We start from the raw sequence: 25,662 nt of genomic DNA, 5'->3' as shown, positions 1-25,662 counted from the left end.
CATTGATTCTAACCTTGACACTTAATGGTAACATAATTCTGACAGGCATTGTTCTGACATTAGAAAACACTGTGCATACATGGAAATATTTTGGCCCCAAATAAACAATCCTTATATTTTAAAAGTAATTTGTAACAAGTATGGTTAAATGTGGTAGAACAGTAAGCTAATTGACCAGGTCTACCCCTAATCAAGTTCTTAACAGAATCCTCTGTTTACCTTCCAGTAGTTTCACTGCTCACACATTCTTCCTACTGTTTTTCAGGGCTGCTAAAGTACTTCTGTCATGACTTTCAAATTTGGCATTTTGAAAAGATAATAGTGTCTTCCAAATATATTAAAAGTAATGTCTTGGTTAGTATAAACTTAACAAAAATGTGGAAAATCCTCTACCTCTGTTTATACTCTTTACTAAAAATAACTGAGTTTTTAAAAGTCTTGAAAACAATTTTGATGACCCAGAACTCTGTTGCTGCATTATAAATCCTGACTAGGCAAAAATTAGAAGCTGACTATAGAAGTAGATCATTTTAAATTTGAGGCAGTGTCAAATTGAGAATTCTGGGATTTTTTAGAGGACTAATTAAAAAGGAGAAAAAAGGAGGAATCTTATTTTGCTATTAGGGAAGAGCCAGATCTTAAAGGACACAAAGAGGGCGCTTGGGTGGCTCAGTGGGTTAAGCCGCTGCCTTCGGCTCAGGTCATGATCTCAGGGTCCTGGGATCGAGTCCCACATCAGGCTCTCTGCTTGGCAGGGAGCCTGCTTCCTCCTCTCTCTCTGCCTGCTTGTGATCTCTCTCTGTCAAATAAATAATAAATAAAAAAAATCTTTAAAAAAAAAAAAAAACTTGTTAAAATTAAAGGACACAAAGATACAACAATTTTTAGTAACTCATTCCTTCCACTTTATGGGGACTCAATTCCCAGAGTCAGAAAACCCTTAAAAAAAGTAGAGACTGAGAAGAAAAACATTTAAAGTCTGTTAAATTCATGAATGTAAGATACTGGTTTAAAAAGCTTAAAATGAAAAAAAAAAAAAAAAAGCTTAAAATGGAATTGAAACAATGTTTTTAAAGAGATTATTTAAAAACTTGTCTACTGGGGCACCTGGGTGCCTCACTCAGTTGAAACACTGACTCTTGGATTCAGCTCAGGTCATGATGTCAGCGTCATGAGATGGAGCCCTGTGTCAGGCTCCACGGTCAGCAGGAAATCTGCTGGAGATTCTCTCTCTTCTCCTTCTGCCCACCACCCCTACCCCGCTCTCTCTCTCTCCAATAAATCTTAAAAAAAAAAAACAACAACAACAAAAAAAAAACCACAGAGGCGCCTGGGTGGCTCAGAGGGTTAAAGCCTCTGCCTTTGGCTCAGGTCAGGATCCCAGGGTCCCGGGATTGAGCCCCGCATGGGGCTCTTTGCTCAGCAGGGAACCTGCTTCCCCTTCTCTCTGCCTGTCTCCCTGCCTGTCTCCCTGCCTACTTGTGATCTCTCTCTGTCAAATAAATAAATAAAATATTTTTTAAAAACACATGCATAAAACACACACACACAACCCACAAAAAAGACCAAAAAAAAAAAAAAAAAAATCACCTTGCCTATTACCTATAACCATTGTGTTGGAGAGCACAGAGACTCAAGTTTTTCGGCAGAGTGGAAATAAATACCACCAACATGGAAGCCATGATATAACCAAATAAAAAAATATTTACTCAGCAGATTGTTGCTGTTCTAGCTTTCACAGAGAATTACTTATGTGCAGAGAAGTTAGAATAAAAGGCAGTTCTTCTGATAAAATTTGAGAGGGCCCTTAAACATGTATAAAAACACTCTGTTCTATGTTGGCTCATCCTTTGACCACTAACATTGGAGAGGTATGTACTTGTGTATGTGGGTGTGGCAGGAGACATATGTATCACAGTTGAATCAATAAATGAAGCTCACAGAAGGAAGCAATGCCTAGCTCAATTAGCAAAGAAAGAGATATGCCTGGCTGTCATTCTTATTCAGAAGGCAGTTCTATGGTGAAATACAGCAAAACACAAGAACAAAAAATACCAACCACCAATCAACCAGCTGTGTGAGTACCACAAAAGCAAGCATCAATCAGTCTGCTATCACAGACATAAGTTCTGTTCTTATTTAGGCAATGAAGAGGAATTCTTCATTTTCCAGTCCTGCTGGTAATATATGCAAGGGTGGAAGCCTCAAATTTAAAGCTAAAAGACTGGCAACTGAAGCCCTATTAAAATAAATCTACAAATTTATAAAAGATTCTTTCCAAATACTGAAAAGGAAGCTGGCCAATAACCTAACAAAGATATGTCTCCTGTGTTTTTACATAAAGAACTACTAAGGTGTAGCACATCAAGAAATACAGCAACTTATATGTGGCTACCTGCAGCCTATGCAGAAATAGTTGGCTTCATCTCTCCTATTCTACACCTTGCTTTGGTTTTACTAGCTAGATTATACATTTCTTTGCTTGTGGTTGTAAGAATCTTCTTCCTCTACCTTTTTCCACTGAAAACTCTCCTTAAAAAAACAAAAATTCAAGAACAACCCAAGAAAGAAAACAGATGATTAATTAAATGCATTCAGGGTTCTGTCAGAACCCGATGAAAGAGGAACTGAACGTTGCTAAGTGCCTATTACATGTTAGACACTGTGTTAAGCACTTTTCTATGTATTTCCTTCATTAGCCTTAAGTCCTATTTTTATGCTCACTAATGCCAAACATGAAAATGTTCAAATTTAAAAGGCAAGCTTTTAGAGGCAAGGTTTTCTAACTCACTTCATATTACATTGAAAAAAGACACCATGAAGAAAAAAGTGAACAGTAAGTCCATTCCAGATTTCTGAGGCCAGCTTTTGATATATAAATACAGGTTCAGTATAACAGTAAAGAACATTTCTAAAGACCGCTAGGTTTCCTCAAAGAAGTTGAAGAAATAAATAGAGTCTCTAAATTCTGTATCATGATAAACTATTCAAAAGTCAACATTTAGAATAAGGCAAATAGAAACAATAAGTGAAAAATGAAAATGAAAATGTATAGCTTAAAATTTAACTTCGTTTAAATAGAATCTGATGTTCTGATCATGTAGCTTTGCCAACTACAATGTAATACTGGAGAAAAACCAGACAGAAAAGTCAAGGCTTCTAAAATTTAATATGCTCTCAAACGAAATTACAAGGCCTATCACAAGAAGTAACGTTCCCTACTTAGATCGGCCTTGAGACTTTCAATGGAGCAGGGCAAAGTTACATTTATCTGGAATTGCTGGACGATCAGGAATCACTTTATAACACAGTGGGTTTTTCAAATAACTGAAGCTAATTAAAAGGCAAACAAACCAAATTTTTTATTGCATAAAACAAAAATATATATGCCTTTATACAATATTTCCTTACTGATTTAAGTTTGTTATTATAGCCTTATTGTATAGGACTTATTGTACATCTGTTACCTGCCTTTTCTCCATTTTCCACCAGCTCTGTGAGCCACTGCAGCCTCTAAAAGCTCTTCCAAGAGCAAATGTATGGCTTTTGTACTGGACTATACACAGCTATGAGTGGTGCTATGAGAGATACTCGTGTGCTTTTTTTCCCCTACTCAATTCAGAGTAAACAGTTCTGTGCTGGAAAAGCCTGAACTGAGAAGACTGGTCTTCGGTTATGTGTGAGGTTAACATATTTGTCAGCACACTTTTGTGAAAACTACAACACCCAGTGGCTCACTCACTCAGTATAACTTCTTATCAGGTTTGGTCTGTCAGTGAATCATTCTAAGCTATTATGAAGCTTTCTGTCTTGGGGCGCCTGGGTGGCTCAGTGAGTTAAGCCACTGCCTTCGGCTTAGGTCATGATCTCAGGGTCCTGGGATCGAGCCCCGCATCGGGCTCTCTGCTCAGCAGGGAGCCTGCTTCCCCCTCTCTCTCTCTGCCTGCCTCTCTGCCTAGTTGTGATATCTCTCTGTCAAATAAATAAATAAAATCTTAAAAAAAAAAAAAAAGCTGTATTTCCTGTGTAGAATTAGAGCACCACCTTGTGTCAGAAACCCAAGAAAATGAGCAGACATCTGTTTTTAAATACCTTAGTTGTCCAAAGTTTTACTGTCCAGTCAAATGACGAAGTGACAAAAAGATGTGAGAAGTCCACTGCTCCAACAGCTGCATGACAGTGGATACCAGTGATTGGTCCTTGATGTCCCTCAAACATCTCACTGATTCCAGCTTTGCTATTTCATAAAAGTGAAAATATTAGGGAACTCTCTTGGAAGTAGACTGCTTATAAATACATTTTATTAAGGATTATATATATCAGATTTTGACATAATTTCAACAAACCTAACTCTGCTCATAACACATCAGAGTAACTGATGTTGAGTGTTGCTCAATCCAGATTTGATAACACTACTGAAACAAATACATTTTGAACTATAAACATGGTGTTGACAATACAACTCACAAATCCAATAATCTGAGGTGATGGATAGAGATAAAGGGAGGCTATCTGTAAGAGAAAAAATTCGGGCTACTAATTTTGTATCAAAAGCTTTGACATGAAGGTGATCTGTATTTGAGATGAAATCTGGACACTCCATTTTTTTTTTTTTTTTTTTAAGGAAGCAATTGATAAGGTACAGCTAGACAATTTCAAAACAGATTGAACAGCAGGAGAAATACTAGTCAATTTAAAATGTGTACGTGCCATTACTACAAAATTATCAGGAGGATGAACTAAAGCTCAAAGTCCAAATACATCAAAATGAAAATCTTATTTACAACTTTAAGGGTCAATATGTGGCATGCGCATATTATATTTGCAACTGCATACATACAAAACCATAACGGACCACAACCTGTAAGATCCAGAACATATCATGATCCAAAGTAACCTTTTATTTGAAACAGTATTTAAGTTTTAACTTTATATACCTGAACTCAAATACAATTTGTCAAAAAATAATGAGTGGCTCCATGACAAATTTCTACTTAAACAAGGGGCAATTTGTTTTAATGAGACTATTAAAGGGAGAAATTTAAGTAATTGCAAATTCCAGTTTAGATTTACCTGCCATGGCGGCATGCTGTGTACACAGAACCTTCTTCACTTCCAACAACAAAGTTGTTGACATCTCCAACAGGGAAGGACATAGATGTCACAGCTACTGCCTTTGACTGTTTATGAACCAATTCCATGCTATCCTATGTAGAAAAAATTAAGGAAATTATTTTATAAAATTGCAACTTTTAATTTTCTTAGAAACAGTTCCAGTTTTAATGGTTTATAAACAATTATTTTATTATAATACTTATACAAATTTACTTTGATTAAATGAAGTAGGTTTGAAAATAAAGTATATCATGACAAAGTATACCTAACAGGTTAGGCTCATAGGCTGTTATAATACTATTATAAACATTTATGAAAAAACATAAGCTGGGATTTACATGGACTTAACAAATAACATTTGTCTCAAAATTTCAGTTTTCCAAGTTTAACTTACCTGTGGATGGGAAAGCATGTCCAGACTCCATGAACAAATTTTTCCATCAGTAGATATGCTAATCAGATTGTGAGCATTTTGTGTTCCAACAACATTTACACAATATACAGGATGCTAAAGAAAGAGATGTTAAAAGAAGTTTTCTGGGATTATTTTGCCAAAAAAAATGGAACCACTTTTACACTATAATCACAGGTATTCTGTTTCACATCAAAACACTCTCATATCTTGATGGTATTTTTAATGTGAAGTTTGATGCCATTCTGTTGATTAATAAAAGCTTGTCTTAGAAGATAGATGAATTTTTAATAAAACAGATTTCTAAAAAACAACAAAAGATGGTCTTCATTCTTGGTGGCCAACTGATGAAGAATTCATACATCAAAGGAAACACATTCTGAGACTATTCTGACAGACACTGCTAAGTATTTAATGGTCAACCAGCACAGAAGTCTAATGGAAATAACCTCTTTACTACTTACTGTGTGTGCAGCAGCTGACAGCGGAGTTCTCTGCACCGGAGTTCTTTTATTGCTACGGTTATCCCACAGGACAATTTGGCCTGAATATGTACCACCAACAACCAGATTTGGATGAAATTTTGCAAATGTAGCAGACATCACAGCTGACTGTAAATAAGTAAGATTTTTATATTTAAGGTTCAAATGGAAGAAGCCTGATAAGTTATAAAAACAATCTATATGCAAACATTTTCCCTTTCAGTGTAAGGTATTAAAGGTTATAAAAAGAAGTAAAGTAATTTGTTTAAAAATTTCATTTTATTTCATAATGTAAAAATATACCTTTAGAATAGTTTTTGCTTAAGTCAAATGTAATGTTTACATAAATGTATTCGAACCATTTATAAAGAAAGTAAAAAAATTATTTCATTTGATTACAGTATTAAATCAAAAGACAACTGGCTCTAACAGTAATGTGACAACAGAGTATAAGCTAATTTTGATTCAGTTAAGCATTTTTCTCAGAATTATGAGACTCTTTTAATAAAAAGATTGTAACTTATACAACTAGAAAAAGCTTGCAAATTCTAACCTTCCACTAAATTCACTTTAAAAATCTGCATCTGTTTCCTTCTTCAAACATACGTTTCTATTTAAAACCATCTAGTTCCAAAAAAAAAAAAATGAAAATAAAAAAAATAAAACTATCTAGGTCCAACTCCTCAGGCCATGTATAAGTAATTCAGTGGGCCAACTGTCTAACTGTATATTCAGCATATAAGTTCATGAGAAACTCCCTGTAGAAAAGACATTTTACAAAAGATTCCTTTTATATAATCAATCACAATAACAGAAAATCACAAATGCAAAGGACTTTAGGTGTGATTAAACATAAGAGATGTCAGAAAAGCCACAAAAGGCAGATTGTGTTGAACTGAAAAGTCTTCAGTTTTCTGTTAACATCTGTTTGCAAATATGAGGTGGTTTAGTAAATGCCAATCCAATGAAATCATTATGTTGACAAGAAAAGAAAAAAGGTACTTGTTTAAATTCATTAATGAATTCTTAAACCTAGGGAAGACTATTAAAAGACCATCTTACCTGGCAGTGAAACACATATTCTGGGGTAGTTTTTTTGTATTTCATATTCCATACCAGGGCCACACCATCAGGTTCATGAGGAGCATCTTCATTGTTATTATAGGAAGCCACGAGTAGCTCTGGATACTGTTCATAAGAATCAAGTAGGGAAAAAATTGCTATGCATAAGAAATGTTTCACATTCTCAGTGACTCAACGGTCTTTACCAAATTATTTGAAAATATAAATATTGAACATTTCCCCAAGAAATGCACCACAAGAAATGTATCATAAGAGTTATGATTATTGGGATGTAGTTACTGTAGTTAATTATTTAAAACGTTTTAAAATTAAAACACGCTGCAATTTTAACCAAAGGATATGGTGAGCAACTGAAATTAATGAACCTTGGTTGTGGCATAAATTCAATCTTGAGTTTAAATTAAAGGATGGTTCCAATCCTTTCTTCCAAATATATAAAATGAATACAATAACATTAGAACCATCATCCATTATTACTCTAAATGATATATACTGATTTAATTACACAAAGTTTCCAAAATTAAGAGTGCCTATTAATTTTAATTAAAAAATGAGTAACTGTGGGGCGCCTGGGTGGTTCAGTGGGTTAGAGCTTCTGCCTTCAGCTCAGGTCATGATCCCAGGGCCCTGGGATCAAGCCCCGCATCAGGCTCTCTGCTCAGCAGGGAGCCTGCTTCCCTCTCTCTCTTCCTGCCTCTCTGCCTACTTGTGATCTCTGTCTGTCAAATAAATAAATAAAAAACCTTAAAAAAAAAAATGAGTAGCCAATTTTGTTACAATTTACCTGAGATGACCAATCCAAACAGCTAACAACACGATGCTTTGACCAACGTTCATCAAAAAATTGTCGATTTAATGACAGTTTAGCACCTGCTTGAATCTCTCTACAGAAAAAGACCAAATCCAAAAAAAAGAATGATGTTATAACTTATCACTCTTGATCGGAAAGTTATTTAAGTAATCTTAAAGTAACATTGCTGAAGCCATAATTTTAGCCATTAAACATTACCCTTCTTTGTCTTCCAAATCCCTTCCGCTGTAGTCAAAGAAGATATTAATCTGCTCAGAAAGCGCTCTCTCTACAATTCTTGTAGAATGGTCAAAGAAACTTAAAAATTCCTCCGAATGTAAGATTTGTTGCTTTTCTTCTTCAGTCAGCTCATGAGGGGGAGCTGGAAAACAAATATTTTCCTGAAGTCAGTCTAATTTATGTCTGTCAAATCATGTCAACTCACTATCACAGTTTGGATCAATGAATGGCACATATTTTTTTCAACCAGATTCACCTCTTTGATTTAGAGGATTCTATTCTACTTTAACACATAAATAATAAAAAAAAATTTTAATAAGAATCAACAAAATTTTTGTAAGTTAATTCTTTAAGGTACCTTTACTATCATTTTCTTCATCTTTCTTTACAGTTTTCTCTTCTTCAGGTTCAATAGGTGGTTTAGGAGTCACTACGTCATCTTCTTCCTCTTCATCTGAAAAACAAAAACAAAAACACAAAAGTTACTTTTATGAAAATAAGCGAACTTTCAAGCAAGAGTTCAGAAGGTGTACAACTAACTACACATAAATGCAAAAGTAAACCACTGACAAGACAGAACAAGTAAGAATATGAATTTCATCAACACAATTTTAAAGAAATCAGTGGAACTTCTTGGTGTTTTACATATCTATTTGGTACCTCTAACAGTCATTCCAAATTTTGTTTGGTACATAAACTGAAATAAGATATATAAGCAACTAGGACAAATTCTTCATGGAAATCTCTAAAAGCTTGCAAGCATTTATCATTCCAGACAGAACAACATGCAACTCCTGCATAGTTTTATGCAGCACGCTGACACATTAATGCTGTGGAATGAAGAAAATCAAATGTCTAAAATAGCCTACAGAGCTGGCTGCTTACTTGTGATCTGAAACCATCAGTGTCTAATGGGTCTTCATATGGCATAAAGACGGCTTACATTAACTCTCAGGTTGCTATTTGAGAGGCAGATTTTAAAGATAATAGCTATGAGACCACATTTTCTATTCTGTCATTTTAAATGCAAGTCTCATTATCTATTGTTGCATGATGTGGCAATAAGCACTTAAAATCATGTTTTCTTAACTTGGAACAAAAATATATATTGAGATAATATACAGTGTTTATAAGACTTTATTACTAAATCTCCTCTCCAAACCAAGAACTAACTTAAAATCACTTACTTTAAAATGTTGTAGAACATACACCTCTGCATACCTTCTCTCTTACTATGTACTGAGACAGATTTTTAGGAAGAAAATGCTTCTTTTTATTGCCTGAACAGATGCGTCATTTGTCTATAAGGGAATGGCAGCAGGCGTCTGCAGCAGAGTGCATCTTAAGTAATGAGGGCCTATTCAATAAGGGGACTTGTTATTTATAGTCATTTCCCCGACCCATGTTCAAAATTATCTAAAGCACACATACATGCTCCGTACACAAAAGAATGGTCAAGGATGGGAACCAGCTGCCAAGTCATGGTCCCAGCAGCCAGGCCAGCTGACTAGATAGCAACAACCAGATGGCACTGCTGGGATTGTGTCTTCCTGCTACAAGGTGGCAAAGGGATGGCACAACATTCTTCTGCTCGGCTGCTTCCAATCCTCTCTCCCCAATGGTGAGCCCGTGCAATTACCCACACTCCAGGAGGCCTACAGATAAGCCTTTACCCTGCAAACAAAATGCAGCTTGTAGGCCACACCAGCTGCCAAACCACACACATAGTGTTAGGTTTGGAGAGCTATGAAAATCTTTCTAAGTCTATAGTATTAGCAATAAAAATATAACTGTACCTGTAGGAAAGAAAGCTTTAAATGACACTGTATAATGCACACAATGATACAACCTCCAACTTAATCAAAATGATAATGACGTATGCCAATCCTACATTACTTGAAATTGAGCGATTTTTACGTTCTGACAAGTTTACAGAACTAGGATAAATGGCACGAATGATTTCAATATATGCTCATACTTTTGAACCAAATGGTGAAGGTTAAAATTTTTCCTTTCAAGGGCCTCAATCAGCCACAAAGGAAAACAGTAATCACTGTCTTTTCAGCCAGCCCAACCGCATTTGTCAGCCCTTTCTCCGTCAATGCAGCCAGAGCAATCAACCTGCCAAACATTCAGAATGGAAAAACAATCTGAAAATACAGGGTATAATGCACCTGCCAGTGAAAATGGCCATTTCAAGAAAAGCTAGTGATCTCAGTGACCCCGCTGAGGAGGCGGTGGTGCAAAGGGGAAAGAACACGTAAAAGAATTCTTAGTGATCGCCACTCTCTTGCACATTGACACTTCCTTACAAAGCATGCCAATTACAGCTTTTGTGCTACTTAAAAAAATGAAAGCTTTTTTTTGGGCAAAATAATCACACAGAGAAACAGAAAGACAGTACTCCTTTTAGATGAATTCTCATATACAACAGATTATTAATCTGAAAACAGTATAACTGGTGACAATTCTATACTGTGCTGCTCAAACATGATGAAATCCTACCATAAAGTCACCTGTAGGTGTAATGTAATAAAACAGTTTAATTACATTTAACTCAGAAGTTGACTTTTAGAATAATGATGTATTTACTTGAATTAAAAATTAAGTTTGAGTGTGTGTGTGTATATATATATATATATATACATGCATTATATATGTAACATATATATTTCCATTTTCTGACTATCAGTTATCCTAACCAATTTTGCTTACTAGCAGGGTTTATGGTATGTAAATCCTAAAATCAAAGAGAGGATTTTGAGACACCCTGGACAGGTCATTCTTGAGCACTGTGAATTATAAATTACAGCCTCCTATCCACATTGTATTTTCCTCCCTCAACTTTGTTGCATTATACGGCTTCTAAGTACTATTTCCAATGACAGGTGTCAAATTCCTGTCATAATGCATATGGTCAGTACTTTAGTGCTAAGTGACCTCATAATCTACATATTTAACAGAAAAGATCTTGTTTATAGACCATCTTTTCCTTCTAAAATTTAAAATGTAGATGAAGTATGCTAGACAGTGATCTATATCTGCCTCTTACATGGCATTTGCTATGCCTATTTGCCCACATAGATCGGTTTAGTTGTGGCTGAATAATGAATAAATATCAACTATTTAGATATATGTTTTCAGGATTTTGTTTTAGAGTTAATGTATATAACTCCCATTCTACATGGATGAAAAACTGATTTAAAAACTATGACAGGTCAAAAGATTAAGCTAAATAAAATTTCAAGGAACAAAAACCCAAATCATCTGGTCTTCTTAAAAACTACAAAACAGGGGTGCCTGGGTGGCTCAGTGGATTAAGCCGCTGCCTTCGGCTCAGGTCATGATCTCAGGGTCCTGGGATCAAGCCCCGCATCAGGCTCTCTGCTCCATGGGGAGCCTGCTTCCTCCTCTCTCTCTGCCTGCCTCTCTGCCTACTTGTGATCTCTCTCTGTCAAATAAATAAATAAAATCTTTAAAAAAAACAAACAAACTACAAAACATCGTATTTTTATTATGAAGTTGGTCTTAAACAATTATATATATCAAATATTTCGTAAAAATGCCCATCAGTAACATCAGATCAGAGAATGTTTCTCTGAACAAATACACTTCTCTTTTTAAAAACTAATATGATAGTTGCTAAAGGACTACTGACATGATCAAAAATATAGTATCATAATTCTGAAGATTTTCTAAGCTAGTCTTTATTACCTGATAAACTATAATGTATTTAAAACAGAAAAAGAATGCAACAGAGCAGGAAGACTGAAAAATGGGACTGCCATGTCACATCAATTTATTGATGAATATTCATTGCAATATGCTAAGTGGTTAACTCCATGCTTTCTCTGACAGGGAATCTAAGGTTATAAACTGAGCAGTAAAGAATGCATAAAAGTAGCAGTTACTTTTAAAATGACAAATCTCTTGTCAATGAATGCTAAGACTAGGGTTAATGAACCATTGAATTTTTACTTTGAGTTAACATCAAAATTGTGATGTATTTTGGTGAGATGGAAAGAAAAGCTGCTCTGTAAATTAAGCTGCACCTAGAAATAACACCAAAGAATGAAATTCCAGTTGTCGGAATAATCTGTTACAACGGAGTAGGTTAATCAAAGTTAAATCATCTGTAAAATGGGTGGCTTTTGTTAAGCTGAAGGAAGGAGTCTTCAGAACAAGTTTTCTCATCTGTATGTCACATTATACTTAAGAGACATCTAAGCTAAGAATAAGCCACAAAGTACATTTTGAATTATTTTAAAATGTTACAACACATTTAACAGGTAATATGCAACATCCTAGGAAATCCTCACTAAACACTAATACTTTTTAAATCTATCACTTATCATGATTAATTCTTACTATGAAGTGAAAAACAATCCCCTCATTGGTGCATTAATGTTCAGAAAATATGTTTGTTGTCTATAAATGTATTATGTAGTTTCATTATATTGGTGTGCCATATTTTAAGATAGGTTTAATGTCCTGTAGAGTATTCTTTTTAGAATTTTTTTTTTAAGATTTTATTCACTCATTTTACAGACAGAGATCACAAGTAGGCAGAGAAGCAGGCAGAGAGAGAGAGAGAGAGAGGAGGAAGCAGGCTCCCCACTGAGCAGAGAGCCCAATGCGGGGCTCGATCCCAGGACCCTGGGATCACGACCTGAGCCGAAGGCAGAGGCTTCAACCCACTGAGCCACCCAGGCGCCCCTAGAGTATTCTTAATTTACAAAGTAGCCTTATTATTTATGGTATATCAAATTCTAAAAATCAGAAAATATATTGCATATAAAAATGATTTAATTTTCAAAAATTCAACTTGTGAATAACTTTACAAAATCTCTCATAAAATGGGATTAGAGAAAAATGATTTAATTATTAGTTTTTAAAATGTAAGTTAGATACGAACAGTTTTTCTACAATATTTTCAAAAGAATCCTCTCTTTTCTAGATCAAAATCATTTTGAATCGCTTCATTTCAATCCAGTCGTCCATAATTTCATCTATTTATACCTTACTCTTTAAAATCATATTATGAGGGGCGCCTGGGTGGCTCAGTGGGTTAAAGCCTCTGCCTTCGGCTCGGGTCATGATCCCAGGGTCCTGGGATGGAGCCCCACATCGGGCTCTCTGCTCTGCAGGGAGCCTGCTTCCTCCTCCTCTCTCTCTGCCTGCCTGCTTGCCTCTCTGCCTACTTGTGATCTCTCTCTGTCAAATAAATAAATAAAATCTTAAAAAAAAATAAAAATAAAATCATATAATGAGAACCTTATACTGGAACAAAGCTTCATGAATGGATCAATGGAATCCATTCCTTTTATATTTTTAAATATCTAAAATGATATGCAAAATCTCCTGGATTTCTTAATAATTTAGATCTTCACCAAGGGAAAATATACAGCAGTTTTTAAATCAGTAAATATTTTGAATACAGATCTAATGCTAACCTGGGGAAAAAATAAGAAAGAAGTGAAATTTTAATTATAACTGGGTCTTTTTTATACAAAATTCAGATTTATCTAGACACTATTGGCGTCACTGACATAGACCTTGATATCTGTGATCTCCTAAGTACTACATTTTTCTGATGCCATAATTTCAGATATGCTGATTAACAGTCTTTAGGATTAAGAACACATGCTTTAATTTTCAATTATATTTATATTCTCAGAGATTCCCTGAGGGTTGAAATTCATTTATTACATCTTATTTATTCCAGAATTTTTTAAAATTCAATTTTGGACAAGGGTAATTTTTACCAGGGGCCCCACAAATTTAGTATATCTGGGAAGCATGGATTACAGACAGATGTTAAGATCATGCGATAACAAATTTAGGCTATTTACATATAATACTTTTCTACATATTATAAATACTAATTGACATTTTCCTAAGGAGAAGTATCTGGCTACTAAACCAATACCAAAAGTAACTGTAAAACTTCACACAGATTTAAAAAAATTGGAATAGTATTAAGAACTGCACTTGACTGGAAATCAAAACCAGGTTCTGGTTGAGCCCTATGGTCACCCACCAATTCCTACAATTGATGACCAGAGGCTCATCAATTAACTTCTTCAGGCCTCACTTTCCTCAGGTGTAAATAAACTGATAATATTAGATAACATAGGACTTCTTGCTCTTTAGATAGATCTTTAAAGAGCAAGAAATCCTATGTTATCTAAGATCCGTCTAAAAATAGCAAGAACGAAAATCTATACCGAAAAGGTAGATAAAAAATAATGCCATTTTCAAAAGAGTTAAAGACTTTTAAAAGGTAAGGGAAGAAAAGTAACTTTTCCAGGAGTTTATCTGTGGGCGCCATGAGAAGCTTTTTACCTGCAGAGAGCAAAATTGACTAAGGTCACATGTTCCTAAGTCAATTTCATTCACAGTAGGTGCTTTAAGACCGCAAAGCACCTCAGTTCAGAAACAGTACTACCAACTTACAGAGTAAACTTGAAAGCAAGAAGATGGCTAGAATGGAGAAAAAGAAAAACAAGGCAGAATAAAAACCACTGCTTTTTAAAAGAATAGATTCAGCCATTTGAAAAAAAAATGGCAGAAAGATAAGAGCTAAGCCTAAGACCAATTTTTAACTTCAATTTAGTAACTCATATTACTCCTGCACTGATTACACTGACTACCCAAGTTTAATTTACTCCTCTGCTACACTCAAATTGTAATTTCAGCAATTTTGTCTCACGGTGAGTTTTGGAATTTGTTACATAATTCTTAAATGGAAACCAACCAGGCTAAGTTTGAGAACCACTGTATTAAAGCAATAGATTAAGTGCAAGCAGTGTTACGCACAAAGTGTTTTCATTACAAAACTTTAATTTCAGGTTTTTTCTTTCCCTCTTTCTAAAACTTCCACAAATTGGGGAAAGAAAATGGTAAGAGCCCTAGACACAAAAATAATTATAATAATATAGAAAGGAATTGATCTCATTTTTATAAATAGTTCCAAAAGCCAAGGATGGCCCCATAGGATAAATTTCTCATTCTCCTTCACTTCTATAACTTAAAAAAAAAAAAAAGAAAAAAAAAAGTAGGGATGCCTGGGTGGCTCAGTCGGTTGAGCATCTGCTTTCTGCTCAGGTCATGATCCCAGAGTTCTGGGATCGAGTCCTGCATGAGGCTCCCTGCTCAGTAGGGCATCTGCTTCTTGCTCTGCCTGCTGCTCTTTCTCTCTCTGACAAATAAATAAATAAAATCTTAAATTAAAAAAAAAAAAGAAAGGATGACCTAATGCCTCCATATATAGTGTATACTCAATAAAATTGTAGAATAAGAATACTTGTTAGGTTGCAAATGAATAAACATGGACCTTTAAAAAATTAATATCTAAGTCCACATAGGAAAATTAATATCTAGTCCACATAGGAAAAATTTTAAAGGCACTGGTGCTGACGCAGACATACTTACTAGAAAGAGGGCTGAGTTCACTTATCTTGTCTCTTTCACCTCCAATTAGTAAAGATAAGAAAAATTACATTTAGCACTATGAAAGATCAAAGCTGTTTATTCATTACTCTAGACAATTACTATAAAATATTATCCTGATGCAGATACACCAATAAAAGTTAATTAAACCACACTATCCTTTAACAAAGTGTTCTTCAAACTACAGGCCTAAATAAACCAATAAATTGAGCACATTCTGGTCATTTTTTTTCGTTCTTTTTTTTTTTTTTTTAAGATTTTATTTATTTATTTGACAGAGAGAAATCACGAGAGGCAGGCAGAGAGAGAGGAAGGGAAGCAGGCTCTCCGCTGAGCAGAGAGCCCGACGCGGGACTCGATCCCAGGATGCCGAGATCATGACCCGAGCCGAAGGCCGCAGCCCAACCCACTGAGCCACCCAGGCGCCCCCATTTTTTTCTTTTTTTAAAGATGTTATTTATATATTTGACAGGCAGAGATTACAAGTAGGTAGAGAGGCAGGCAGAGAGAGAGAGGTTGAAGCAGGCTCCCTGCTGAGCAGAGAGCCCAATGCGGGGCTTGATCCCAGGACCCCAGAATCATGACCTGAGCCGAAGGCAGAGGTTTTAACCCACTGAGCCACCCAGGCACCCCTATGGTCATTTTTCATTTAAAAAATGAAGTATAACAAGAGAAAGGGAGATGCTATTTAATAAAACTTTTATTTCTGTTATACATTTGTATCCATGCCTGTACTGTATTACACTATAAACTGGAATTTTTATCATAGGTTAGTACCATAAAAGCATGAAAATGCTTCAGTGGCAGCATGAGAAAGCTCACCTTAAAATCAGACAAGGTTTAGAATCTTAGCTATTAGCTCTGTGAGCCTTGATAAACTCTTTCAGTTTTACCTTCTTCGTGTGTAAATAAAACCTATACTTAACTCTTACAGTTTTGGTGAGAGGATTAGAGATAATGTAAAGAGCTTCACACTGTACCTGGTATGTGAACACTCTTTGTGTTTAAAATTTTCAGCTATTAATTTACACATAACATTTGAAGAACATTACAAATGAATAGCTAAAATAATATATTTGAAAGAAGTTAACTGGTTCAATTTTGTTCAAAGCATTCAGAGGGATACCTAGAACACAAAACAACAGCACATCTGTATCTACACAGTTTGTCACCATGGAACTCAAAAAGGCTTTAAGGAGAATCTATAATAGTTTCATTTATGGATCTAAGAGCAAACAAAGACTAGAATATGATATAGTCCTATTAAAAGCAAGAACTGAGACTAATCAAACCTTTTCACCCAAACTCATCAATAATTATACTACCGCATTAACACCTGAAAATAACCTATTTCCTGGTAGTAACTTCCAGAGTAAATGCATGAAAATAAATAATGCAAGTAAGCAAAATCATACTCCTGAATTAATTCCTTCACCATGTTCTTACCACATGCCAGGCACTATTCAACCAGGCATTACGGCAACGAAGAAGAAACAGTCTCTATACTCACAGAAAATCCAACAAAGAAAAAGTTTGGTGATGCTAAAAGTCTTGCCCCAAATAATTTAAAACGGAAAAGAATACAGTTTATCTTGTGCTTCTGGATCATTAGCTTATCTAACAAGTCATGACCTTTCAAATTTTTAATTACTTACAAAATAAAAACAGGAAAAAGAATTAAAAAAAATTTTTTTATTTATTCGACAGAGAGAGATAAAGCGAGAAGGGGAACAAAAGCAGGGGAAGTGGGAGAGGGAGAAGTAGGCTTCCCACCAAGCAAGGAGCCCGGTGCCGGGCTCGATCCCAGGATCCTGGATCGTGACCTGAGTAGAAGGTAGACACTTAACAACTGAGCCACCCAGGTGCCCCGGAAAAAGAATTTTTTAAAAATGCCAGTCTTATACAGCTAAATACTCAAATTAGTTCAAAGGGAATAAGTTACATGTTAACATTTAAAAATTTACACACATCTCAAAATAAGCAATTAAAAATGCAAATTTCAAATAGGATAAAATCATATGTGTGTATATATATATTTATGTGTGTGTATATATACAGACAGAATTTTAGAAAAAAATACATCCTAGAAAACTGGAAACAAAATATTAACAGTGGTTATCACACAATGGAATCATGGCATTTCCTCTTTATATCCTTTCTGCATTTTTTAATTGAAGTATAACTGTCACAAATATCCTGTTAGTTTCAGGTATACACCATAGCAATTTGGTATTTTTAAACACAACAAAATGACCCTAACAATATGTCTAGCTATCATCTGTCACCATATAAAGTAATTATAATATTACTGAATATATTCCCTATGCTGTACATTATATCCCCATGACTAATTTATTTTATAACTGGAAGTCTGTACCTCTTAATCCCCTTCACCTATTTCACCCACCCCCAATGTCTGCCCCGATCTGGTAACAACCAACAGTTTGTTTACTGTATCTATGAATCTTCTTTCTGTTCTGTTTGGGTTTTTGGTTGTTTTTTAGGTGAAAACACAGTATTTGTCTTTCTCTGTCTGACATACTTCACTTAGCATAATACCCTCTAGATCCATCCATGTTGTCACACATGGCAATATTTCATTCTTTTTATGGCTGAGTAATATTCCATCTCCTTTACCCATTTATCTATTGATGGATACTCAGGCTGCTTCCATATCTTTGACTATTGGAAATAATGCTACATTGAACAGAGGGGTGCATATATATCTTCAAATTCGTGTCCTCGTTTTCTTCAGATAAATACCTAGAAGTGGAATTGCTAGATTGTATGGTGATTCTATCGTTAATTTTTTGAGGAAACTCAATACTCTTCTCTAGGGTATCTGTACCAATTTACATTCCCACCAACAGTGTACAAGGGTTCACTTTTCCAAAACTACATCATTACCAACTCTTGTTATTTTTTTTTTTAATTCTTTTTTTTTTTTTTTTAAAGATTTATTTATTTGACAGATAGAGATTACAAGTAGGCAGAGAGGCAGGCAGAGAGAGAGGAGGAAGCAGGCTCCCAGCCAAGCAGAGAGCCCGATGCGGGGCTCGATCCCAGCACCCCGGGATCATGACCTGAGCTGAAGGCAGAGGCTTTAACCCGCTGAGCCACCCAGGCGCCCCCAACTCTTGTTATTTTTTGTCTTTTTGCTACTACCCAATCTGACAGGTATGAAGTAGTATCTTTAGTTTTGATTTACATTTCCCTGATGACTAATGACGTTGAGCATCTCTTCATGCGTCTATTGACCATCTGTAGGTCTTTTTTGGAAAGATGTATATTCAAGTCCTCTGCCCATTTTTAAAATTTTTTTTTTTATATTGTCTAAGTTCTTTATATATTTTAGGTATTAACCCCTTCTCAGGTGTATGATTTGCCAAGTTCTTCTCCCATTCAACAGGTTGTCTGTTAGTTTGGTTGATGGTTTCACAAAATCTTTTTAGTTTAATGTAATCCCATCTATTTATTTTAGCCTTTGGTGCCAAAGTCTGAGGAAACTGGTCTAAAAAACTATGTGCAGTTAAGACTGATGTCAAAGAGCTTACTGCTTATGTTTTCTTCCAGGAGGTTTATGGTTTCAGGTCTTACATTGAAATCTTTCATCCATTTTGAATTTATTTTGTACATGATAGAAGACAGTGGCCTAGTTTCATTCTCTGTATTTTCTATATTCTCCATGATACACTACTCTAATAATTAGGAAAAATTATTGAAAAAAAAGGAATTCTTCACTTAAACTGTATATATGATAGGCATTACCCAAAATAGCTTCAGAATGCTTTACATTTCAAACAATCCAAAATGCATTTCATAAGTATGATGGAATAACTAAAAATAAATCTCCAAATTATTAGATGAAGAAACCCAGCCTAATATACTTTTTTTTTTTTTAAGATTTCATTTATTTATTTGACAGACAGAGATCACAAGTAGGCAGAGAAGCAGGCAGAGAGAGAGAGAGGAGGAAGCAGGCTCCCCGCTGAGCAGAGAGCCCGATGTGGGGCTCGATCCCAGGATGCTGGGATCATGACCTGAGCCGAGGGCAGAGGTTTTAACCCACTGAGCCACCCAGGCGCACCAGCCTAATATACTTTTTAAATGAGTCACTGTGCCCTCATTTGAGCTATTCTGCTCACTTGTTTTGAGTTAACATATATATTAATGTAGCTTCAGAAAGACAGACATTAAAAATACTTGAATATACAAATTAATAAAATATTATTTTCCAGAAATTATGGAATCCTGCAGTATTTGTATTCTCCATACTGTTAGTTCAATACTTTACCTTTCCTTTTTTCTTTTAAATTGCTTAAGTCTCAGGATTACCATCAGTGGCTTTTTCTCTAGAAAGATGAGGATTTTTCTCCTGTGAAAGCTATTTTACCATTCAATGGAGCAGTAGGAATGAAAAAAATGTATCCACAGAAATGAACATTCACATGATCAAATTAAAAAAAAAAAAAAGGACCTGGATAAAAATATTACCCTGATTTCCTCAAATTTTTGAAGTGTAATAGTATGTATGGCAATGTCAACCCTTTTTGGGGAACAAGATGAAAGTGAACAGAAAAGTTTAAGGTATTTATTTCACTTCCATCCTTACTGGGCAGGGAAAGGAGAGCTGTTAAAAAGTACATAGATTGTGGGACGCCTGGGTGGCTCAGTTGGTTAAGCGGCTTCCTTCAGCTCGGGTCATGATCCCAGCGTCCTGGGATCGAGTCCCAAATCGGGCTCCATGCTCCGCAGGGAGCCTGCTTCCCTCTCTGTCTCTGCCTGCCACTCTGTCTGCCTGTGCTCGCTCTTGCTCTCTCTCTCTCTCTGACAAATAAATAAATAAAAATCTTAAAAAAAAAAAAAAGTACATAGATTGTAAACAGGTATAATCCTAATTTCTTTTGAGGTACATATAAGCATGTAAATTTAAAGATTTTCTTTGGTAATAGCTAAAGGTTTCAAGAACTTTTTTTTTTTAAAGATTTTATTTATTTGTTTGACAAAGAGAGAGATCACAAGTAGGCAGAGACACAGGTGGGGGGTGGGGGGAGGCAGGCAAGTGGGGGGGAAGCAGGCTCCCCGCTGACCAGAGAGCTTGATGCAGGGCTCAATCCCAGGACCCTGAGATCATGACCTGAGCTGAAGGCAGAGGCTTTAACCCACTGAGCCACCCAGGTGCCCCACAAGAACTTTTTTTAAGGGGGGGCGGGTGGCGGAGGGACAGAAAGAGAGGGAATGAGAATCTTAACCAGACTTCATGCTGGGACACGGGGCTTGATCACACAACCCTGAATTCATGACTTAAGCCAAAATCAAGAGTTGGATTCTTAACCAACTGAGCCACCCAGGTGCGCCAAAGATTTTTTTTCTCCATTTTGTTTACCTGTATTTTCTGGGCTTTCTGAAGTGAATATTACTTTTGATTCTCCTTAATGGAGAAACATGGTAATGAAACTGAAATTTTAAAAATAAATTAATTTAAATATCTGATAAACAAGGTTTTAAATGTCTGATATTCCACAATTAAACAGGAGTAAGTTTTCCTAGTCAAAGAGAAAAAAATGTTCCTTATGCACAGACTGCTAAAAGGAAAATTTATTCTTGGACCACCATCCAAAATATCAACAACTCTAAAAATCCATAACTCATTTGGTGGTAAACCCTGATATGATCAGAGGTAAAGCTATTTATAATCATTATTTATTTTACTTGGTTTGAATATTCATATCTTCTGCTGTCAAAATATTAATGCCCAAGATGCTGCTAGAGTGTTTACTTACAGTACATATATTTTATGAGTAACTTTACTATAATCTGGCGAATTCTGAATTCAAATACATATGTGGCTTCAAAGGTTTCAGGTAAGAAACTGTGGACCTATACTAGGGATATTATATAAATCCCTTTTATGTGTGACATAAATTTATTAGTCTAACTGGAAAAAACAAGAACTATCATATTTACTTTATGTTTGAATCATTAACTATCGGATGAGATTTTAAAAATTAGTTCCCAGTATAAAAATGTTAACTCCTTCTGGTTTAAGAATCAAAAGACTCCTGGGGCGCCTGAGTGGCCCAGTCTGTTAAGTGGCCAACTCAGCTCAGGTTATGATATCAGGGTCCTGGAACAGAGCCTTGCATCAGGCTCTGCACTCAATGGGGAAAGCTTGAGGATCTTCTCTCTCCCCTGCCCTCTACCCCTGCTCCCTCCCTCTCTCTCTAAAGTAAATAAATAAATCTTTAAAATAAAAAAAAGAATCAAAAGACTCGAAATTCAATATAATGCTTGCATATACATCTATTACACACAGATTAAAGTCTGCATATGAAATCAACATTATAAGAGCCCTTAGATCATAAAACCAAAAGTTTAAGAATTAGGTCTAGATTTGTTCATTAATACAGATAACAATGACAGCATACCAGAATATTATATGCTCTACAAAAAATAATTTACATTGTTTCATTTACTGTGTGACACACTCTTTTAAAGGATTATCCTCAGTGACAGAGAAATAGAACATTCCTAAGCTTTTTTGATTCTAAAGCATCATATATCAATGAAAAAATGAAGACTAAAAACTCAAGGTTTTGGGGTGCTTGGGTGGCTCAGTGGGTTAAAGCCTCTGCCTTCGGCTCAGGTCATGATCCCAGCATCCTGGGATAGAGCCCCGCATCGGGCTCTCTGCTCAGCGGGGAGCCTGCTTCCTCCTGTCTCTCTGCCTGCCTCTCTGCTTACTTGTGATCTCTGTCCATCGAATAAATAAATAAAATCTTTAAAATAAATAAATAAATTAAAAAAATAAGAACGCAAGTTTTTTTTTGTTGTTTTGTTTTTTAATAAACATATAATGTATTATTAGCCCCAGGGGTACAGGTCTGTGAATTGCCAGGGAAAAACTTAAGTTTATGTTAACAAAATTAAAAACCATAGTTTATACTTTAACTTCTAAAAGAAAAAGGTTTAAAACTCTAAGAAACAAAAACATCAATACAGAAACCTAAAAGCATTAGTTTTAAATGTTTCCCTAAGAAATTATGCCAGAAAAAAAAGAGGAAGAGAAAAAACAATCTATTTATTCAATATGGGAATTAATGATCACCAAATTAAGGATATTCACTCACCTTCTTTGGGTTGAGCCATAACTGGAGTCTGAGTTTCCTTTGTATACGTGACAATTTCTCGAGGAGGAAAGTCAACTTGTGTAATTTTAGCCATTCCAAGTTTAATAGGTCCTCGTCTAAATAAAGTGAAGACAAATGAAACATTTAAACTACATCAAACCATGCTATTTTGGAAAATTAAGAATTAAACATTGTATATCCAACATTGTAATTTAAATCCCTGTTTTATTCAAGAAATATCAGATGAACAGTAAATTGGCTTTATTTTAACAAAAGAATTTAGAAGGTAGCAAAAAACAAACGTATTTCTGAATCATTCAAGATGTTTGTTTTTCACTTTAAAAAGGCAAATAATTTAGTTTCTTAGAGCAAATGTGTGGGTAATAATAGAGTAGGAAGATAGGAATTTCGGAGTGACTACTAAATATGGTTGGTTACGAGAAATGTTCTTAGAAGGGATATGATTCAACTTTTTTGAAGAGGCAGATATATGGATCTCAGACCACGTTTAGTTTCCTTCACCATTAGGACACTTAAGCTTTAAGAATGAAAAATAAGGGGCGCCTGGGTGGCTCAGTGGGTTAAAGCCTCTGCCTTCGGCTCAGGTCATGATCCCAGGGTCCTGGGATCGAGCCCCACATTGGGCTCTCTGCTCGGCAGGGAGCCTGCTTCCTCCTCTCTCTCTGCCTGCCTCTCTGCCTACTTGTGATCTCTGTCAAATAAATAAATAAAATCTTTAAAAAAAAAAAAAGAATGAAAAATAAGTTTCTGTTGAAGAGCTTCTTTCCACTTATAATTTGCAGAAACTGAGAATTATACAGTCAATTTTGATTTCAAAATGAAACATTTAAACTTTTAAATCTCTAATCTCTGCATGGTCAGTACTGTCCTTGATTCATATACGGACAAACTACAATGCAGATATTCTACTTCTGAATTAAAGCAACAGATACTCTGAATACAAGAAAACTGTTAAAGTCACTTCTGTCTTAAATACAGGGAATACATTTTTTGACAAATAGAAGAAAAGAACTGTAGCTGAGGAATACAGATCAAATGAAAGATATCTTTTATTAGATATATTGAGGATCTTTTGATTTATTAGATGTCTAAATACTAAATCAAATAATACAGTATGCTTACAAGCTCCCCAAGAAGTTCTCAATTATACAAGTGTCTTAAAAGGATATCTAATAAAAGTATTGATGTAATTTCAGAATGTCAAGCAGGGTATCTGAAATATATACATTTATGTAATAATAACTATTTTCTTATAAAACATTTATGGGATTGGGAGGGAGACAAATCATAAATGACTCTTAATCTCACAAAACAAACTGGGGGTTGCTGGGGGGAGGTGGGATTGGGAGAGGGGGAGGGGGTTATGGACATTGGGGAGGGTATGTGCTATCATGAGTGCTGTGAAGTGTGTAAACCTGGCGATTCACAAACCTGTACCCCTGGGGATAAAAATACATAAAAAAAAAAAAATTTCAAAATCCTATACAAAAAAGTATAATAAAATTAGTACATTAAATGGGTTAGTTTTCTTTAAGATCCCAAATGTGGAGGGCGCCTGGGTGGCTCAGTGGGTTAAGCCGCTGCCTTTGGCTCAGGTCATGATCTCAGGGTCCTGGGATCGAGCCCCGCATCAGGCTCTCTGCTCAGCGGGAAGCCTGCTTTCTCCTCTCTCTCTCTGCCTGCCTCTCTGCCTACTTGTGATCTCTCTCTGTGTGTCAAATAAATAAATAAAATCTTTAAAAAAAAAAATCCCAAATATGGGCTACAATAAATTTTTTAATGTGTTTTCCACTTTAGGAATATCTTAGCTTTAAGGGAAAAAAAAGTGTATCATCAAAGAATTAAGTGCGAAAACCTAAGTAGATTTGAAGTAATCTCATATTCTAAGAATAAAATTTGAAATACAAAACACTGTATTCTGAATTTTAAAATGTAAACTACCTGAAAAGTAAATCATTCACATATCTGGGAAAAAACGGCCAAGCCAAGAACAACATTAGGAACAAGGTACCAACTTGGCTGCATATAGTCTAATTAGATAAAAATCACATTAGAACAAACAAACAAGATACTTAAGATTTAGAAGTAGAAGGGTAGGGAGGTAATACCTCACTTATCCAAAAGCCACTTTCCTGAGAATAAAGAAGCAAGCCAGGTTGGGGGGAGTCTCAGGGCAGCCAACAGAAAAGCTTCCAGTTAATGTACAAGAAGCTCATATACTTTTCTTACATGCCCTAATTCAAGGCTTATTTACTCTTACTTTAGACATAATTCCAAAAGGTATGATCATGTGTTTTATAAGGTGCAAATTATCAAATTACTATCTGAGTATGGCACAATGGCAGCACCAGATATAATTTACATTGGGATTATAATAAATAAATGAGTGAATAAATGAATTAAAGAATAAATCAATAGCAATCTAGGGCCATAGTGTAGAAGACAAACAGCTCTGTTCCTCTTAACATCTTAGAAATCATGAGGAAATTTTAATACAGGAAAATAAATTAATACTTGTATCAGGTAACTCAGAAAAGGTTCAACTATATGTAGAATACATATCAGAAAAAGTCTGGGAAGTTTAAAATCCAGGTTAGAAAAATTCACATCAAAGATACAAAAATAATCAAAGGACTCTGGACACTTATATGGTAGACTTATGGTACCTAGAAAATCAGATACATAAAATATTTCTTTCACTAATGACAGAGGATAAATGAAGTGTCACAATAAAATATTAACTCTTCCTAACTGTATAATGTACATTAGAAATTTAAATAAAATTAGGAGTTTCACAAAGAATCAAATTAATTATAGAAGAGGGAAGGTAAAAAATCTATTCAATACCCCAAATCGGAATCTGAGTGAAGCTGAAGAACTGATGGATCTGTATCCCAATGCAGCGTCCTAAATGGTTGTAGGACAACCATGAAGCGT

At 35.3% G+C, this 25,662-nt stretch overlaps 1 protein-coding gene across 11 annotated transcripts in view; it reads right to left on the bottom strand.

Moving 5' to 3' along the window:
• Positions 1 to 25,662, bottom strand: part of DYNC1I2 (dynein cytoplasmic 1 intermediate chain 2) — a 57,013-nt gene that overhangs the window by 12,321 nt on the left and 19,030 nt on the right. For 6 of the 11 annotated variants that reach the window (XM_046019144.1, XM_046019146.1, XM_046019143.1 and 3 more), the window contains 10 exons: positions 25,573 to 25,632; positions 22,705 to 22,820; positions 8,481 to 8,576; positions 8,102 to 8,264; positions 7,877 to 7,976; positions 7,072 to 7,197; positions 5,992 to 6,138; positions 5,510 to 5,623; positions 5,074 to 5,207; positions 4,093 to 4,237 (listed from right to left, as the gene is read on the bottom strand). In XM_046019144.1, coding sequence (XP_045875100.1) covers positions 4,093 to 4,237; positions 5,074 to 5,207; positions 5,510 to 5,623; positions 5,992 to 6,138; positions 7,072 to 7,197; positions 7,877 to 7,976; positions 8,102 to 8,264; positions 8,481 to 8,576; positions 22,705 to 22,820; positions 25,573 to 25,632 — 1,201 coding nt within the window. The remainder of the gene's footprint in view (positions 1 to 4,092; positions 4,238 to 5,073; positions 5,208 to 5,509; positions 5,624 to 5,991; positions 6,139 to 7,071; positions 7,198 to 7,876; positions 7,977 to 8,101; positions 8,265 to 8,480; positions 8,577 to 22,704; positions 22,821 to 25,572; positions 25,633 to 25,662) is intronic. The other 5 variants (XM_046019154.1, XM_046019150.1, XM_046019151.1 and 2 more) reach the window with 1 other exon arrangement.

Source organism: Meles meles, chromosome 9, assembly GCF_922984935.1.
Source record: "Meles meles chromosome 9, mMelMel3.1 paternal haplotype, whole genome shotgun sequence".
Lineage (NCBI taxonomy): Eukaryota > Metazoa > Chordata > Mammalia > Carnivora > Mustelidae > Meles > Meles meles.
This window is presented reverse-complemented; position numbering and strand designations above follow the sequence as displayed.